The sequence below is a fragment of the Arachis stenosperma genome, chromosome 5, assembly GCF_014773155.1.
Source record: "Arachis stenosperma cultivar V10309 chromosome 5, arast.V10309.gnm1.PFL2, whole genome shotgun sequence".
Taxonomy (NCBI): domain Eukaryota; kingdom Viridiplantae; phylum Streptophyta; class Magnoliopsida; order Fabales; family Fabaceae; genus Arachis; species Arachis stenosperma.
In genome coordinates this window covers 131,848,364-131,867,929 of record NC_080381.1, presented here as the reverse complement: position 1 = coordinate 131,867,929, position 19,566 = coordinate 131,848,364, and the positions used below count along the sequence as shown (strand labels likewise).

At 37.6% G+C, this 19,566-nt stretch overlaps 1 protein-coding gene across 1 annotated transcript; it reads right to left on the bottom strand.

Annotated features, from left to right (window-relative positions):
* Positions 1–8,668: 8,668 nt before the first annotated feature.
* Positions 8,669–11,110, bottom strand: LOC130981427 (uncharacterized). The gene has a single exon (XM_057905027.1). The coding sequence runs from the start codon at positions 11,108–11,110 to the stop codon at positions 8,669–8,671; it is 2,442 nt and encodes an 813-aa protein (XP_057761010.1).
* Between the last annotated feature and the right edge of the window lie 8,456 nt (positions 11,111–19,566).

Here is a 19,566-nt window from a genome sequence, read left to right as displayed (position 1 = left end):
TTCTCCCTCTAAAAGAGAGATAACTATGCAACACCTAGTGGGCCAACCCTCTCTTCCTGTGCAGAGCATTGCAGAGCCCCCAGACATCAATTCTAAGTTTAGTGTTGGGCAACTCTCAACAAGCTCTAAGCACAAAGGTACTAAAAAGAAAGTACCTAAAGGCTGGAGGGACAAGAAAGTCCCAACTAAAAACCTCTCACATGGCATAAGAGTTGTCTTTACTAAGAAGTCAGTCTTACCACACACAATGAGTCGTGTCCTATCTCTAGAGCATGTAAAGCTCATTCATGAGAGGACAAGAAGAAAATTCACTATCAGGGGTAAAAATCTGATCCCATACTCACCTCCATAAGGAGCTAAAGGTCAAGCTAGTGTCATTAAAAAAGCGCTTGTTGGGAGGCAACCCAACCTTACTCAACTATGTTTATTTTCTTTCACTTTGTTTTTCTTTCAGTTGTCAGAGTCATGATCATATGCGGCATTCAAAACGGAGACAAAATTTCACAACAGTGAAAATAGAACACTCTGGATGGACTATCAAAGTTAAACGCCATCCAGGGTATCCCTGCTGGGCGTTTAATGCCCCCAAGAGGGGAGCATTGTTGGCATTGAACGCTAGCCAGGGAGCAGCCCCTGGACGTTCAAACGCCAATACAGAGAAGCAGGGAATCTGGAATTCCCTAGTCTCTTAAGACCTATGGGTCCCACAGCATCTTCACCTACCCTACCTACCCCATTTACTTTCATACTTCCCTGTAAACCCTAGCCCAACCACATACATCCCACTTCTCCACAATCATCATAACTCCCACCTACCCCCACCCACTTCAAAATAACATTTCCGACCTAAAACCCACCCTATGGCCGAACCCTACCCCTACCCACTCCTATAAATACACCATCCATATACACACCTCTCATACCCTAATATACCCACAAGGCTGAGCCCTCTCTCTCCCTCTCCCTCCTTCTATTTTCTTCTTCTTCTTCTACTCCATTCTTCTATTTCCTTTATTTTTACTTAAGAATGAGCAAAGTTTTAAGTTTGGTGTTGGAAAAGCATAGCTTTTTTTCTTTTCACTTCCATTCATGGCACCCAAGGTTGGAGACTCATATAGAAAGAGGAAAGGAAAGGCAGTAGCCAATCCCTCAGAATCTTGGAAGATGGAGATATTCATCACCAAAGCCCACCAAAACTACTTCTATGAAGTAGTGGCTGAGAAGAAAGTGATCCCTGAGGTCCCTTTCATGCTCAAGAAGAATGAGTATCCAGAAATTCGAAGAGAGATCCGGAGAAGAGGTTGGGAAGTCCTAACCAATCCCATTCAAGATGTTGGGATTCTCATGGTGTAAGAGTTCTATGCTAATGCATGAGTTACCAAAAACTATGACACTAGTGTGAACCCAAATCCAAGGAATTGGATCACCATGGTCCAAAGAAAAATCCTAGTTTTCAGCCCGAAAAGTGTGAGGTTGGCATTCAACTTGCCTTTAATGCAAAGAGATCCTCATGCTTACACTAGCAGAGTCAACCGTGATCAGAGATTGGATCAAGTGCTCTCAGACATCTGTGTAGATGACGCACAGTGGAAAATGGATTCTCAAGGCAAGCCCATTCAACTAAGAAGGGGTGACTTTAAGCCCATAGTTAGAGGATGGTTGGAATTCATCCAAAGATCCATCATCCCTACTAGCAATCAGTCAGAAGTGACTGTTGACAGAGCCATTATGATCCATTGCATCATGATTGGAACTGAGGTGGAAGTTTATGATGTAATTCCTCAAAAATTGTACAAGGTAGCTGAGAAGCCTCACACCAATGCCAGGTTGGCATTCTCCCACCTTATCTGTCATCTATGCAATTAAGATGGAATTGTCATAAATGGAAATGTCTCCATTAGGGAGGATAAGCCCATCACTAAGAAGTGAATTGAGCAAACTAGAGAGCATGCACCAGAGCCTATGCATCCACCTCAGTATGAGATCCTTGAGATGCCTCAAGGAATGTATTTTCCTCCCCAAAGTTATTGGGATCAATGGCAAACTTCTCTTGAAAAATTGAGCACTGACATGGAGGAATTGAGGATGGGACATCAAGAGCATGCTACCACCCTCAATGAAATAAGAGAAGATCAAAGAGTCATAAGGGAAGACCAAAGGGCTATGAGAAAAGAGCAACAAAGGCAAAGAGATGACATAGAAGAGACCAAGCATCACATTGGATTCTCAAGGAGGAGCACTATGCGCTATCATTAAAGGTATATCCGTTCTCTTTACACCCCTTTCCTGTTATTTTTCTGTTTTCTGTCTGTTTTATTATCTATTCTCTTGTTCTAGTTGCATTATCATTTGCATTGATGTCTTAAAAATGTAAAATGTCCCATATATCTCTCACCTTACTTAAAAAAAAATTATTGAAAAGAATTGAGAGATGCATGAATTTCAAGTTTAAAATAAAATTAGTTTAATTATGTTGATGTGGTGTCATTTGCTTTTATTTTCTGAATGTATGATTAAACAGTGCATATTTGAAGTTGAAATTTTAGAATGTTGGCTCTTGAAAGAATAAGAAAAAAGGAGAAATATTATTGATAATCTGAAAAATATAAAAATTGATTATTGAAGCAAGAAAAAGTAGAAAAAAGAAAAAAGAAAAAGCATGTTACAAAAGAAAAAAATTATATGCTTGCAAAAAAATGGTAAAAAAAAAAAAAAAGCAGAAAAATCCATTACTGCCAAAAAATGCAGGAAAATGAGAGCAGATTGAAAAAGCCATTAACCCTTTAAACCAAAAGGCAAGGGTAAAAGGGCCCAAGACTTTGAGCATCAGTGGTTAGGAGGGCCCAAAGGAATAAAATTCTGGCCTAAGCGGCTAAACTAAGTTGTCCCTAACTTTGTGCTTATGGCGTGAAGGTGTCAAGTGAAGAGCTTAAGACTGAGTGGTTAAAGTCGTGGTCCAAAGCAAAAAGAGTGTGCTTAAAAAATCTGGACACCTCTATCTGGGGACTCTAGCAAAGCTGAGTCATAATCTAAAAAGGTTCACCCAGTTAAAGTGTCTGTGGCATGAATGTATCCGGTGGTAATACTGAAAAACAGAGTACTTAGGGTCACTGACAAACCCCAATTTGACGGTTTGTTTTGTATTGAATTTAGAGCATCTTGATAGCCTTTTGTCACATTTAGCCTAGGAATTAGTATGATTTCGTAATCTCTCCCGTATTTGTGCTTAAGTGTAAAAACATGCTTTTTAAGTCTTATTTTGATGAATTCTATTTCCTCTTTGATTCCATAAGATGCCTTGATATGTTTTTTAGTAATCTCAGGATGGAATAGGCTAGGCATGGATCAAAGGAAGCAAGGAAGGAAGCATACAAATGGAGAGAAGCATAAAAAGTCAAAGAAGCAAAGTCAGCCAAGCACGCGCACGCGCACAAGGCGCTCGCGCGCACATTGCGAGACAGGCCAAGGACGCGCACGCGCCGATGATGGCACATGACCTCATTAAGGCAACACGTGCCTGGCGATTTTGGGAAGGTTTCAGCAACCAACTTTGGCGCCAAAATGCATATAAGAGCCAAGGATTGAAGGGGATTGACATGACATTAACACATTCACATCCATAGACTAATTCTAGATCATTAGGTAGATATTTTTAGTTAGTTACATTTGTAGAGAGAGAAACTCCAACTTCTCTCTAGGATTCATCTTCATTTTCTCAATTCTCAACCATTCCTTGGTGAGATCTATTGCCACTCTCAATTTACTTTGTTCATGTTGTAGATCATCTTCTATAATCTCAATTAGTGTTTGTAATTGTTCAATTCTTGTAGATCTTAGAATTAGCTTTGTTGTTTTGGATTCTATTGATTCATTAAAGATCTCATTTTCATTGTTGTTCATTGTTGATTGTTGTTAATCTCTTGTGTTGAATTGCTTTGATTCTAAGTCTCTTCTCAATTTTACTATGTCTTTCATTCTTGCCCTCCAAATGTTTGAGAAAATGCCAACTTTAGATATGGAGTAGCATTCCCTCACTTGGCCTAGTGATTGAGTCATTGGAGACACTTGAATAATGGATGTCAATCGTCGATTAAGAATTGAGGATTGCTAATTGACTTAGAGTGCACTAAAGCTAGACTTTCCTAGGGTAAGACTAGGACTTGTGACTTGAGTTAATTACTTTTACTTGACTTTCCTCTATAATTAGGGGTTAACTAAGTAAAGCAACACTCCTTTGTTATCACAATTGAAGGAAGCTATAGTGATGGGACTTCCAATGTTCAACCTTGGCCAAGGCTTTTAATATTGATTGATTGTTGTTTTCTTTTATTCACACTTCTATGCCACACTCTTCAAACCACAAAAAGACCACTTAACCAATACATGCATCCTTGTAGCATTCCTAGGGAAGAACGACTCGGGACTAATACTCTCGATTATAGATTGTAGATTTGTTTGATGATGGATTTTGCGTCGGTTTAGACTATACTACGATAGACTACTTAATAATTTCTATACCGGCAAAAATTCATTCGTCAAAATGGCGCCGTTGCCGGGGAATGCGCATGAGTGCCATGTCTTTGGTTAATGTAAATATGTGAATATTGTGAATATGTTTGTCTTTTGTTTGTTTGTTGGTTTCCATTAGTTTTAGATCTCTATTGGTTTTGTTTCTATTTGCCACTATGAATTCTCATCCTTGTAGTTTTGGATATAACTATGACTATTTTGTAGGCGATGAAAACTTGAATGATGGCTCACATTATGGGAAAGATAAATCCTTAGGAGGGGAGCCATATCCATATGAGCAATCATTATGGCAACCTTCCCCCTCAAGTTACTACGATGGTAATCCTTCCTATAATGCATATCATTCCTATGGATATGATGATTCTTATCATGGTTATACCTCTCAAGCACCACCATTCTATGCACCATATTCTCAACCCACATCTTATTTCCACCAAGTGTCCACATATGATCCAAATCTATATTCCCCCTATGCATACCCTTGTGACAATTATGAACAAGCAACCCTTGAATCACCACCACCCCAACATTTTTACCCTCCAACCCAAGTCCCCATGGATGATGCACTTGGTATCATTCTTCAAGAGCAAGAAGAGCTCCGAACCGCCTTCACTAGTTTTACCTCCACCCTCCAAGAATTTACGTCCCGTATAATTCCACCCTCTACCAATGACCAAAATAACTTCCCACCTCAAAGCTTTGATGAACCTTCTCTCCAACCATATTATGATTTCCCCTCTCCGCCACAAACCTCCATGGAAGCATATCAATGTCCATTAATCCAAGAGCAATATGATCCTACTTATGTTAGCAAAGCGGAACAAGAACTAAGGGATCGTTTCAAGGAAGAAATGGATCGACTTCAAGCAACCATCCGTCAAAAGATAGATTCTTGGGATTCATATCACAAGCGAAACGAGTTCACGGATGATTGTGAGAAAGCAACCAAAGAGGAAGGTATGAGAGAGACTTTAGAGTCTCAAGTTAAGCACAAGGAAATGGAGTGTGTGTTGCAACAAGCGGAGGAAATGAAGATTGTTGAAGATAAAGAAGTGGAAGAAGACCTAGAGGAGGTTGAACAAGAAGGAAGTTCCATCAACGAAAATAACTCTACATCAAGTGACAATGGTGATCTTGTTGAAGCTTCCCCCTTCGAATGTGAAGCCAATGTTGAGGAGGGTGCGCAACCTCCAACACATAACTTGATCAATGATAAAGGTTTGAAGGAAGTTAGCAAACAAGAAGAATTTAAAAAGAGTTATCGAAAGATGGAAATCATCATGGAAGAGCCAAAGGAAGTGGAACCTACAATGTCAAGATCATTGAATATCTTCCTTGCTAAGTCGCCGTCCCAATCACAAATTGAGTGGGTAATCATCTCATCCGTTAATTTTCTTGGCCCATATCAATATGCGTTGTTAGAAACGGACGGTCAACTTAGAACTCTTTGTGGGCTAGAAAGTAAGAACGGATTAGATGTTGGTGGACAATTTGAATCAAGGAGCATAAGGGATGGAAGATCAAACTTAGAGTTTCAAAAGTGGAGTGAAGCCAAATTCAATGGGTTTAAGATGATGAGTATGAGTTACAAGGAGAATTCAATAAATTTGTCACCCTATTGGAAGCATGAAGATCAAGAAGAAAAGGGGTTGACAAACAAAGTATGGGACCCCGGAACATACATAGATCACTATCAACTTAGGGGCCTTGTTACTTGCTTAGGCCCCCTTGAAGGCCTTGTACGTTTAAACTGGGATCCCGGAGGCTATTGGAAGAGCAAACATTGGTGGGGATTCGAAGAAGAGTTCAAGCATAAGCCACCATAGCAAGGACTCCATCAAAATGTCCAACTTAAGGACTTTAACTAAAAGTGCTAGGTGGGAGACACCCCACCATGGTAAACTCTTTCCATACTCTTTTAATTTGGTTTAATAAGTGGTTTGAGTTACCATTGTAGGTAGTTTTTCACTTCATAATTAGCTTGTTTGTGTACACTAGTTGCTAGCATATTAACATGTATGTTGTGCTTAGTAGAAATAGAATAAATCTCAAAACCAACTTGCATTTTAGAGAGTGGTGATTTTGACTAAATAAGGAGTTGCAGGCACCATGGGGAGTCTTTGGGCAATTTAGAGCTTTTAGGCATTTTCTTGTTAAAAAAAAAAAAAGGGGGGGGAGGGTGGACGCGCGCGCAAACCGTACGCGCACGCGTCCCTGTATGGATGCACCACGAGCCACACTTCCGAGAGTTGGGCCTCCCTTGGGCAAACATTATGCCTTGAGCCCAACACGACCCACGCGGACGCGCACTACGGGCGTGCGCGCCGTTTATGAGGACATGGAAGTTCGCGCGGACGCGCACCTGCCGCGTCCGCGCCGATTTGCTGCTGCAAATGATTGAGCCAAACCCCAGAGAGTTGAGCTATTTCTGGGCTAGCTTTAGGCCCCAGGCCCCACTCGATCTGCGCGAGCGCACGCATCGCGCTAGCACGCCATATCACAATTCGTCCATGTGCGCGGACGCGCACATGCCGCGCGCGCGTCCTTGCGTGCTGCCACCAATCTAAGCCACGTACCCGAGAGTTGGGCGTGCCTCGAGCCCATTCTAAGCCTCAGGCCCAATCTAATGTACGCGTGCGCGCACTGTACGTGCACGCGCCCCTACTTATTCTGCCATCCCGTGCTAGCGCGCATCGTACGCTCACGCGTGGATCTCCATTCCTCTCAATGCACGCGGACGCGTACATGCCGCGTACGCGCAGGCCTGGTAGTGCAACCCCCAGGCCATTCTCCAGAGAGTTAGGCCTGAGTTGGGCCAACTCTAAGCCCCTAGCCCAACTCCATGCACGCGTGCACGCACTGTACGCGCACGCGTCTCCTCCCATTTTGCTCAACATACGCTTAAGCGCGCTATACGCGCACGCGTAGATTCCAAGTTTCCTCACGGGACGCGGACGCGCAAGGTGCGCGCGCGCGTCGATTCAAAATTGGGATAACCCTAGCACGCGATGCACACTGCGTAGTCGCACACCCTCTCACCCCCATCTTCATTTTCTTCTTCTCTTCTGCCATAACCGCCGGCAGCCACCATCGCCGCGGCTGCCCCTCCGGTTTAGCATCGAGGACGATGCTTGATTTTAAGTGTGGGGAGGGCACCGGTAGCATTATTTGGGAACCGGTGAACTTTTCGGCCTAGTTATCTTGTTTTGCACATCTTTGTATATATTTTGATGCATTTCTAGTTGCTTTGGATACTTTTATTGCTTATTTTGGATTTTAGATATTTTGATGCTTTTTGGATATTTTTTAGATGTTTTGGATGATAGATTCCATACTTTTAGTTGGATTCTTCTTTATACATTTTGTTTATCTTTGTTTTTAGTTTGTAGTTGTGATTAGAAATCATACTTTGAATTGCAAATACTTAGTCACCCTTTTTGCATAATATATTGGTTTTAAGTGAAAAAGGAAAGGGTGAACTAAGAAAATTTTTGAACTTTTCAATCACAACAATGCTTAGTCAAACATTGAGATTTTTCAAGAAGCTTAAATATAGGGCATTAACCCAATTGATTGAAAGAAAATTTTTGGTAAAACTTGCTTGAATTTTATACTTTGTGAAGCATGTATTGAACTAAGAACACAAGCTTGTGAGACTTGAGCCTATTGATGTGGTTACATTTTATAACCACTTATTTTCCATTCTTGTGTGAAATAGCTCTCTTTCTATGATTACGATCCTTGATTTGCTTGATTCTATATATCCATTTATTTCTTGTATTTATGCATTTATATGATTGAGGCCATTATTTCATTAGCCACTTGCCCAAATAGCCAACATTTTACTCTCCATTGTTAGCCAACTTTGAGCCTATGCTTAACCAACTTGTTCTCAAATTAGCACATTACAAGCCCAAGGCGGAAAACCAATAAAAGTCCTTATTTGGATCTTTGATTAGCCTAGGCTAGTGAGAGTCAGGGGCGGAGCTAGGCTAACTATTTAGGGGGGCGATATTTAATAATTTACTACAAATATTTTATATTATTATTTCTATTGATAAAATTAAAAAAAAATAAATATATAATCTCAATCAAAGTAAGACAATAATATATAAAAATTACCACTTACAGTTTTGTATCATGAAAAAGCTATTCGACGTTTTTTTCTATTTTCAAAATCATCTATAATTGAATTTGTGTCGAAAATAGCTGCTAATTCTTTTTCTATATAGATGACCAAATTGTCTGCAAGAAATTCATCAGCCATCTTACTTCGGAGTCTTGTCTTAACAATTTTCATTGCTGAAAAAGCTCTTTCTGTTGTTGCTGTAGACACTGGTAGAGTCAAAACAAGACGTATTAATCTATCAACCATGTGATAAGTTCTTGATTTTCCTGTTTCTTGCAACTTGTTGCACAATTCAGAAAGTGTACCAATGCCTTTCAAATGATTTGGTATATCATGCTGATAATGTTGCAACTGAGATTTCAAAATATTTAGCTCATTAGAAGGAAAGTCAATGGGATAAAACTTCTCTGCTAATTTGCTAATTTCTTCAATATTAAATGATTTGAAATTGTCCTTAGGATCCAAGGCACAACTCAAAGTCAAAAGCTCTATTGTTTGCTCATTAAATCTGCTATTCAACTCTTGTATTTGAGAGTCAATTGTTGCCAAGAATACATCTATTCGATAATGATGCTCAACTGTCACACTTGGTTGACGAGATCGACCTCTTCCAAAAACATATTGTGCACTCATATTAGGGACTTCAATTTCGTGCTTTTCACAAAAATCTTTAACATTTGTAAGAAAATTGCACCATCCACCATCTCTTAATTGTTGAAGAAGTAACTTTGATGTAGAAATAATATGCATTGCATTAAGAATATCTTGAGATTGTTGTTGCAGTGCTTGGCAAAGAACATTAGTGATTCCCATAATCTCTTTCATCAAGTGCAAAGTGAAAACAAATTCAAATGACAATAATATTTTACTAACACCATAAGCCTCACCTCTTTGTGCATAAGTTGTCCCGTCTTCAATGATATTATTGAGAACAATGTTGGTAGCAGTAAACATTTTTACCAAACTGCAAATAGAATTAAAGTGAGAGCTCCATCGAGTATCCCCAGCTCTTTGTAAAGTGCTTATTTGATTCGCACATTTGCCTGTTTCTAATTCATTTTGAGCAACCAAGTTTGCATTTTCAATTGCTTGAGCTTCTTGTAATTGATCATGTCTTTTTGAAGAAGCACTAACAATAGTGACAATAGAGTTTAATTGAGTAAAAAATTCATGAATTTGAAGTACCTCTCTTGAAGCTGCCACCAATGCTAATTGTAACCTATGAGCAAAACAATGTACATAGTATGCTTGTGGAGAATCTTTAAGAAACAAAGCTTGCAAACCATTCCACTCACCCCGCATGTTGCTAGCACCATCATACCCTTGACCCCTAATATTTTCAACTTGGAGATTATAATGAGAAAGGACAGAAATCAATTCTTTCTTTAAAGTTGTTGCACAAGTATCAGTGACATGCACAAGATCAAAGAATCTCTCTTTAACAAAACCATCTAGAGCAACAAATCTCAAAACAATGGCCATTTGCTCCTTTTTAGATTCATCTCTAGCTTCATCAACAATAATACAAAATTTGGCATCTCCAATCTCTTCTCTAATTGAATTTCTCACCTTAGTAGCAAGAATATGTAGAATTTCTTTTTGGACATCATTTGAAGTATACTTAGCATTTTTTGGAGCATTTTCCAGAACATTCTTTTTCACTCTTTCATTGTAAGATCCCAAAAATTTCAACATTTCCAAAAAGTTACCTCTGTTGCTTGAACTTTGGCTTTCATCATGTCCTCTGTATGCACAACCTTGAAATGTCAACCATCTAATGCAATCTATAGATGCTCCTAGTCGAATTCGATTCTTTTCAATCTCTTCTGATGTTTGCTTATGAAGAAGTCTGTCGATATGTTGTGATTGTTTCATCAAATCATCACATGATTTTAGCGCCTTATGATGGAATGAGTTGGGACCTTTGCCAATGTGATTCAAAAGCGCACATTCTTTTCCACTATTCACTTTCTTCCAATTCCTGAAACCATTCTCAATAAAAGCATTTGAACCCGTATTGATTGAAGGTTTCTTAGCAAAAAGAAAGCACGGAAAACAATATATAGCATCATCTTCTATAGAATATTCTAACCAAGATGGGAACAATTTAAACCATGAAGCTTGAAAGCGACGATGACTTTTATCACCAGAAAATGGATAATTATCAAGAATTGGTTGATTTGGCCCAACTTTAATATAAGCCCGACGGATTTCATCTCTTTTATTTGGAGGAAACTTCCAAATCATTGGTCGCATTCCAGGATCTCTTTCTAAACGAAAAACATCCAGTTGATTTGGAAGAAGTCGTGGACGCTTTGAGCTATTCAATAGAGAACTTGAAGTAATGAAATTTGATGACCCCTCAAGTATTGGAGTAGTAATAGTAGAAGCATCTTCATTCTCTTGATCTTTTCTTTTAAAAAATGTATCAATGGTTTTGAACTTACTCATAATTCAAATGGCCAAATAAGTTCCTATAATTAAAAATATATTTAGCAAAAAGTGTAAATTACAGTCTAAATCTTTATAAAATATAAAAATTATATTTTAATTTAAAATAAAATATTAAAATTCAGAACAATAATACTAACATCCTAGTACAAATAATATAAAATTGTAATTAAATAATTAACTAATAAAAAAACTAAATATACATACTAACATATAATAACATAAACTTAATTAACAAATAATAATAAATTAACTAATTAAGTAAATAACTAAATATATAAAAAAGAATAAAAATAGAACCTTTTTTGAGAAAGAGGAGTGAAGAATCACTTGTTGAACTACTATCTTTTTTTTTTAATTTGCAAAAAATAAAAAAAATAAGAGTCAAAGAGGTAAAAGATAAGAAGATTAAAGAGATAAAAAAGAAGAAGAATAAGAAAAGTTGTTACCTGAAATTTTGGAAAGTGAAGGAGGGAAAGGGAAGAGAGAGAGACTGGCGCTGGGAATTAGGATTTAGGAAATAAAAAAAGGGGATGACCAGATGGGAAGAAAACTGGTTATATACTGGGAAATTAAAAAAGGAGATGGGGAATGAGTTATTGGGCTATTTGTAAAAATTAAAGTGGGCCAAGGGAGCTGGGAAAATTATGAAATAAAAAGGGAGGGGGGCTGGGAAATAAAGAAAAGGAGGAGTAGAGTTTTTTTTTTTCAAATAAAACTAAAATTTTGGGGGGGGGGGGGCCATTGCCCCCCTTTTCATATATGTACCTGCGCCCCTGGTGAGAGTGTTTATTATTCAAAGTTGGTGAGGCTTGGGAACATTGGATGGGATAAAAGGGGTAGTACACTTTCATGTTTAGAAATTGGGTACATATTCTTGTATTGATTAAATGAATAGACCTTATGCATTGATGTTCTTGTATATAGTTTGACAAAAGAAAAAAAAGAGAGAGAAATGAAAAGAAAAAAAAAGAAAAGGGAATTAAAAGTGAAAATGAGAAAAGAAAAAGAAAAAAAAAAGAAGAAAAAGAAAGAAAATAGTAAAAAGGGGACAAATTGCCCCAAAGTGAAGTCAATAAAAAGGAATCAATGCATAAGTGTTATGAACCAAATAAGAATGCATGAGTATGTAAGAAAAAGTGAAGAGTGGGTAGTTAGGATAGCTTGAACTTGTATAGGTCATTATATAGTTAGGTGGGAAAGTCTATGTTAATCAAAGATTCAATGCTAGTCCACTTAACCATAAATGATCCTACCTTGACCCTAACCCCATTACAACCTAAATGAAAGACCTCATGATGAATGTATGCATGCAGTGAATAAGTGTTGATTGTTAGAAGAAAATCAAATTTTAGAAAACATGATTAGAAGAGAATTGAGTGAATTAACCCTTAAACACTTGAGTGAATAGAGCGGATACACATCCGGTGAGGGTTCAAAAGTTCAATCACATGTGTTCACCCATATTATCTATATTCTTGCAAGTTTAAACTCTTTTTTTTTTTGATAATTCAATACAATTGTGGTTTGGACTTAATTCCTATTGCCTAGCTCTTGTGCTTACACATGCCCTCTTGGAAATTGATTTGTTTGAACTAAGCATTTCCATTTGCTTAGATAATTGCATTTAGATAGGACTCATGTAGTTTAGTTGCATTCAATGTCATGACCCTTAGTTCCTTCTTATTTTAGCATGAGGACATGCTAAGGTTTAAGTGTGGGGAGGTTGACAAACCCCAATTTGACAGTTTGTTTTGTATTGAATTTAGAGCATCTTGATAGCCTTTTGTCACATTTAGCCTAGAAATTAGCATGATTTCGTAATCTCTCCCGTATTTGTGCTTAAGTGTAAAAACATGCTTTTTAAGTCTTATTTTGATGAATTCTATTTCCTCTTTGATTCCATAAGATGCCTTGATATGTTTGTTAGTAATCTCAGGATGGAATAAGCTAGGCATGGATCAAAGGAAGCAAGGAAGGAAGCATACAAATGGAGAGAAGCATAAAAAGTCAAAGAAGCAAAGTCAGCCAAGCACGCGCACGCGCACAAGGCGCTCGCGCGCACATTGCGAGACAGGCCAAGGACGCGCACGCGTACCATGCGCGCACGCGCCGATGATGGCACATGACCTCATTAAGGCAACACGTGCCTGGCGATTTTGGGAAGGTTTCAGCAACCAACTTTGGCGCCAAAATGCATATAAGAGCCAAGGATTGAAGGGGATTGACATGACATTAACACATTCACATCCATAGACTAATTCTAGATCATTAGGTAGATATTTTTAGTTAGTTACATTTGTAGAGAGAGAAACTCCAACTTCTCTCTAGGATTCATCTTCATTTTCTCAATTCTCAACCATTCCTTGGTGAGATCTATTGCCACTCTCAATTTACTTTGTTCATGTTGTAGATCATCTTCTATAATCTCAATTAGTGTTTGTAATTGTTCAATTCTTGTAGATCTTAGAATTAGCTTTGTTGTTTTGGATTCTATTGATTCATTAAAGATCTCATTTTCATTGTTGTTCATTGTTGATTGTTGTTAATCTCTTGTGTTGAATTGCTTTGATTCTAAGTCTCTTCTCAATTTTACTATGTCTTTCATTCTTACCCTCCAAATGTTTGAGAAAATGCCAACTTTAGATATGGAGTAGCATTCCCTCACTTGGCCTAGTGATTGAGTCATTGGAGACACTTGAATAATGGATGTCAATCGTCGATTAAGAATTGAGGATTGCTAATTGACTTAGAGTGCACTAAAGCTAGACTTTCCTAGGGTAAGACTAGGACTTGTGACTTGAGTTAATTACTTTTACTTGACTTTCCTCTATAATTAGGGGTTAACTAAGTAAAGCAACACTCCTTTGTTATCACAATTGAAGGAAGCTATAGTGATGGGACTTCCAATGTTCAACCTTGGCCAAGGCTTTTAATATTGATTGATTGTTGTTTTCTTTTATTCACACTTCTATGCCACACTCTTCAAACCACAAAAAGACCACTTAACCAATACATGCATCCTTGTAGCATTCCTAGGGAAGAACGACTTGGGACTAATACTCTCGATTATAGATTGTAGATTTGTTTGATGATGGATTTTGCGTCGGTTTAGACTATACTACGATAGACTACTTAATAATTTCTATACCGGCAAAAATTCATTCGTCAGTCACGGCCAAGACTCTGAAAGTTGTGTTCAATAATCAAAATAAGCTTAACTAGGAGAGTCAATGATATCATCTGGATTCTAAGTTTCTAAAGATGCTAACTATTCTAAGTTTCAATGGATACTGAGATGGCAAAACTATTCAGAAGCAAAAAGCTACTAAGTCCCGCTCATCTGATTGTATCTAAGCTTTATTTGTAACTTAGAGATTTATTGCATCTTAATTTTATTTTTATCCTAATGTGTTTTTAGTTGCTTGGGTACAAGCAACGGTTTAAGTTTGGTGTTGTGATGAACGGATATTTTATACGCTTTTTTACATCATTTTCATATAGTTTTTAGCATGTTTTATTTAATTTTTGTTAAGTTTTTATAGGTTTTAGTGTTAAATTCATATTTTTGGATTCTACTATGAGTTTTTGTGTTTTTGTACAATTTTAGGTAATTTTTGGCTGAAATTGAGGAGTTAGAGCAGAAGTCTGATTCAGAGAAAGAGAAAGCACTACAGATGCTATCCGAATCTGACCTCCTTGTATTCGGAAGAGCCTTTCTGGAGCTACAGAAGTAAAAATGGAGCACTCTTAATGGCTATGGAAAGCTGACTTCTAGAGCTTTCCAGCAATATATAATTGTCAATATCTTGCTTCAGATTAGAAGACTCAAAACTGGCGTCCAATGCCAGCTACCTGCCCCGTTCCAGGCGTCCAGCGCCCAAAAGCAGTACCAGCATCCAAACCCCCCAATGAGGACCCCCTAGCTGGCGTTCCATATCCAAGAGACTTCATAGCACGTGGATCTCATCAATGCTCAGCCCAAACGCTCACCAAGTGGGCCACAGAAGTGGATTTTAGCAGTAAATAGACTGTTTTATCCTTACTAGTCATCTGTTTAGTATTTAAGGATTAAATTTATGTAATTTAGACCTTTAATCACCATCTTCGAACCTTTTTACCATCATTTATGTTTTGCATTGTATTTTACTTCAGTATGAGTTTCTAAACCTCCTAGGTTGAGGGGAGGAGCCTTGCTGAGTCCTATGAATTAATAATAGTATTACTGTTTCTTCTTCGATCCGTGTTTGATTAATTCTAAGATATATATTCGCACTTCAACATGGTGGATAGGATGATCAGTGACAATCAACTCTGTTCATCACATTAAGACGAATGTGCCTGACAAACACCCGCGTCTACTTGGGTTTGTGTGAATACTTCAGTGGAAAACATGCACCACCAGCTTGAATCATACATCTCTTAGACGGATAATCCACGACTTCATTGGGGACTTCTTGGAATACCAGTTCAGTCAATTTCGGGGAGATTAGGGTCTCTGTGGTAGAGGCTAGAACCCAATGATGCAGCATTCTTTGATCTGGAAGATCCGACCTTGTCTGTGGCGTTTAGAGTAGGATCATCAAGGAGAATGGACTGTATGCGCTTCACCCTCAAGCAAAGATGGATCCACACTAACCCTAGGGTTCAGATCCAGAGGAGTATTGATGACCTCTCAATAAAGGCGCCAATCACTTACAGCCTGCCATTGAAGAGATCATTCACAAGAAAAGAGGACATTAATACCGGAATTAATTTAGAAAGACAAAGCAACTCCAATCCTTTACCTTATCCCTATCACTGATTTCCATTTAATTTACAGAGTAGCTTTATTAGTTACATGTCAACATAGTTTAGATCTCACAACCAACAACCTTCTGATTCTCCTGACTAAGACCTGCAAGATAACCATAGCTTGCTTCAAACCACAATCCTCGTGGGATCGACCCTGACTCGCTCAGGTATTACTTGGACGACATAATGCACTTGCTGGTACAATAGTACAAAGGTGTGGGGATTCGTACTACCAGGCTGCTCCCAGAAATTCGTTCATTCTGCTGCTAATTATGTAGAAATTGCAGAAATTCTGCACAATACAATTCTAACAACCTCACATACCAAATCTTATATTTAAGTCTAAAATTCCTCTAAAATCATAATTCTATCTTTCTTTTGACTAACCAAAGTTTCTAGAATGATTAGCACAGCTCCAAGAGTTCAGACTCTTTAATTCACCTTTTTACAAATACACATACATAATTAAACATTCACTTTTCTGCATCTTATCATAACAGAAATTCAATATGCACCCCTAATCAATCAAACACATAATAAATCATCAATCATCATAAGTACACACAGCAGCAACCATAATATTCTATATATCCTAACCCTTACCTCTTTTGAAGTTCAAAATTCTATTTCTACTTTTTCCTTGAATTAGAAACCTTAACATAGCGAAAATCAGAATTTCTCACATCTCCAAGGCCATTTCTTCGAACGATACATGAGTAAGAGAAGAGCTCTTACTCTCCTTAAGCGTCTGTTCATGAAGGAACCGATCAAATTAACTGAAAATGGAGCATAGTGAGAGTTGAATTTTTGAATTTTAAAAAGAGGTGGGGAAAGGAGGACATTGGTGCTTACCCAGCAGGAAGAACTCAAATAAAATTGCTTAGATGGGAGTCTCCTATTTTCGGTTAGCCTCCATTCTTGCTTTTTCTTCCTCTCTTGGCTCCGTCTCTATCCCTCTTTTCTCTTTTAGTTTTGTGCATTTTTTGTTGTATGAAGAATAATGAGAAGCTTGGTCATATATGGTGGAGAAGAGGTGAGTTAGTATAGAAAGCTTCGTGGCTCCCTTCCTCAGCAACACCAAGCAACACAATGAATGAGCAAGAGGTGACCATGGTTGTATCCTAGTTCGGTTCGATGATGAGAGGAGGAAGAACGAAGTTACAACTAATCAGGGTTAAGTTCTTTCTTGGTTTTAGTTTCATGGTCATGGTTTGGTTGAACCAAGAAAAAGAGTGGTTTAATGTGTGTTTGATCATGCGTTAACTAGTCTAATGGTATATCTATACTCATCTTTAATTAATTCAAATGAATAATTAAAGATATGATGTTTGATAGAAAAATGTGGAGAAAGAAAAAAGAAAAATGTGGCTTTATAATGGAGGAAAAAATCGGTTTGATTATGAAAGGGTGGAGTTTGTTTGGTACGGTTTTCAGCTTAGGACACGCTTTTATCTCTCACGGTATATCTATTTTTTTCACTTATCGAGTCTAAATCCGCTTTATTATTTTATGATGAGGTGATTCACAGATATCTATCGAATTTTTCATCACAGAATTTCTGAGAATAACTCTGTGGAGAATCGGCTATTATAGAATCTTTAATCCCCGACTTGCCAAATCCAAGAGCGGGATAAAGCTACCGACCTCACCGTGTACGCACGATACTCGCATGATGCTCGCACAAAAACATTTTCATTCTAGTTTGGCATCGTGCGTACGCATGATACAAGCACGATGCTCGCACAAAAATATTTTCATTCTAGAGGGATGCTCGTGCGTACGCATGCTTCATGCAATCAGCGACACCAATTTGAGTTGAAATTATTGTGTGTCCACATCAGCATACATCAAACTGTCAACTTGGGACTTAACTATACACATCAGCGGCGCTTTAATGTCTAGTAACTTTTGGGCTAACGGAAATTTACGTTTCTGATAGTGAGAAATACATTTGGTTATTTTAAAATGGAGAACTTATTTGATGCGAGTTGGGAATTTCAGGGACCAATTTAGGTATTAACTCCTAATTAGTATTACACACCCTTTTAGCATCTTTTGCAGCTTGTAAGACTGCAAGTAGATCCCAAAAAAAGTTTAATTACTTTGTTAGTTTTTATAATTTTACTAAATTTTTAATTAAATTTTTATATTTTTTTAATTAGATCCTTATACTGTTTTTGATTTTGTAATTAAGTCATTTTCATGTTAAAAACATTAATATTAATAGAATATTTCTTCCAAAATACATGTGGTCAAAGATGTAATTATATTTTTAATTATAAATACCTTTAATTTGTAAAGAAATATTTAGTTAATTCTAATATTTTTATTCTAAGAAGGACCTAATTATAAAATTAAAAGTAGTGTAAGAATTCAATTAAAAGAAAAAAAGTATAATAACTTAATTACAAATTTAATAAAACTATAAGGACTAACAAAATAATTAAAAAAAAAAACTCACATGTAAAAATTAGAAGGTGAACAAAAATAAATACGTTGGTACTGCCGTACTAGTACTTAATCCACATTGTTGAAATAAAAATTTTGACCCATAGAATGTGAACAAGTACTTTTTGCTTTTACATTTCTTTACGTGATCCTAAGAATATTTTCTTTCCAGAAGCACTAAAAAAGAAAGTAAAAAACTAATGTAAAATCTATAGAAATTAATTTAATAATAGAATAAAAAATTGAGTAATTTAAATATATTGGTGCATGGTATGTTATATATAAATGTGAAATTGTAAATGCAGAATTCTACAAAACGTAGTCCATGATTGACATGGAAGAGAAAAAAAAAAAGAAAATCGAAGCTGTAAAATGTAGGTTGCATTTTGTACAGAAAAACAACAAACTGTTGAAACGTGTTTTCTGTTTCCTGTATGTAGACCAAAGTTACAGCTGAGCACATTGGAAAACACTAAACATGACCTACGTTTGGCAGGTTCTCAGATAAAAACATTACTTACGTTTGACAGGGATCTAGCAAAGCCGTACATACTACATATGGTAATTTTACCCGATGGCCACTTTAGTCCATTGATTGGAATTGATGACATCAGTTTGTCTCAAGTACTAAGAGACATAAATTATCTATTTAAGTCATCTCAGCAAAGGCTTGCTGATTCTGGGCCGTCAATTGGTCGTCGTGCCGTATCAGGTCACGCTAGCGACTTTTCGATTAATCGATCGTCGTGTCTTGTTGATCCTTCTCATCTTTCCGCACCGCCGCGGACCGAGTTGTTCGATTTGAATGAATATCCGCAGGAAAAAGAGGCAGTTGGAGGGAAGTACCTGAAGTACGAGTATTATTATGGTGGATTGAGTGCTCCGGGCATGAGTGCTTTTGGTATCTGTGACACTGACAGAGCCAGCATGCCAGATGTCGGTGCTTCTAAGAGTTGCGGTGGTAGCGGACCTAGTGGTCTGGATGCAGCTGTTTCTGAGGGTCGTCCATATAATCTACGGACACAGATTGCTCCCTCGGATAAATACACCCCATCTCATTATTTCAAGAAGGCCCCGAAGAAATAGCTTGTTGCAGTTTTCTTCACTTGTAGTTTGGTTGAGTTTATCTTTTGACGATTCTTACCATTCCTATGTTTTTTGTTGTACGTGTGATGTTATCTTTTGACGTTTTTATTTAGTATTGTGTTTCTTAT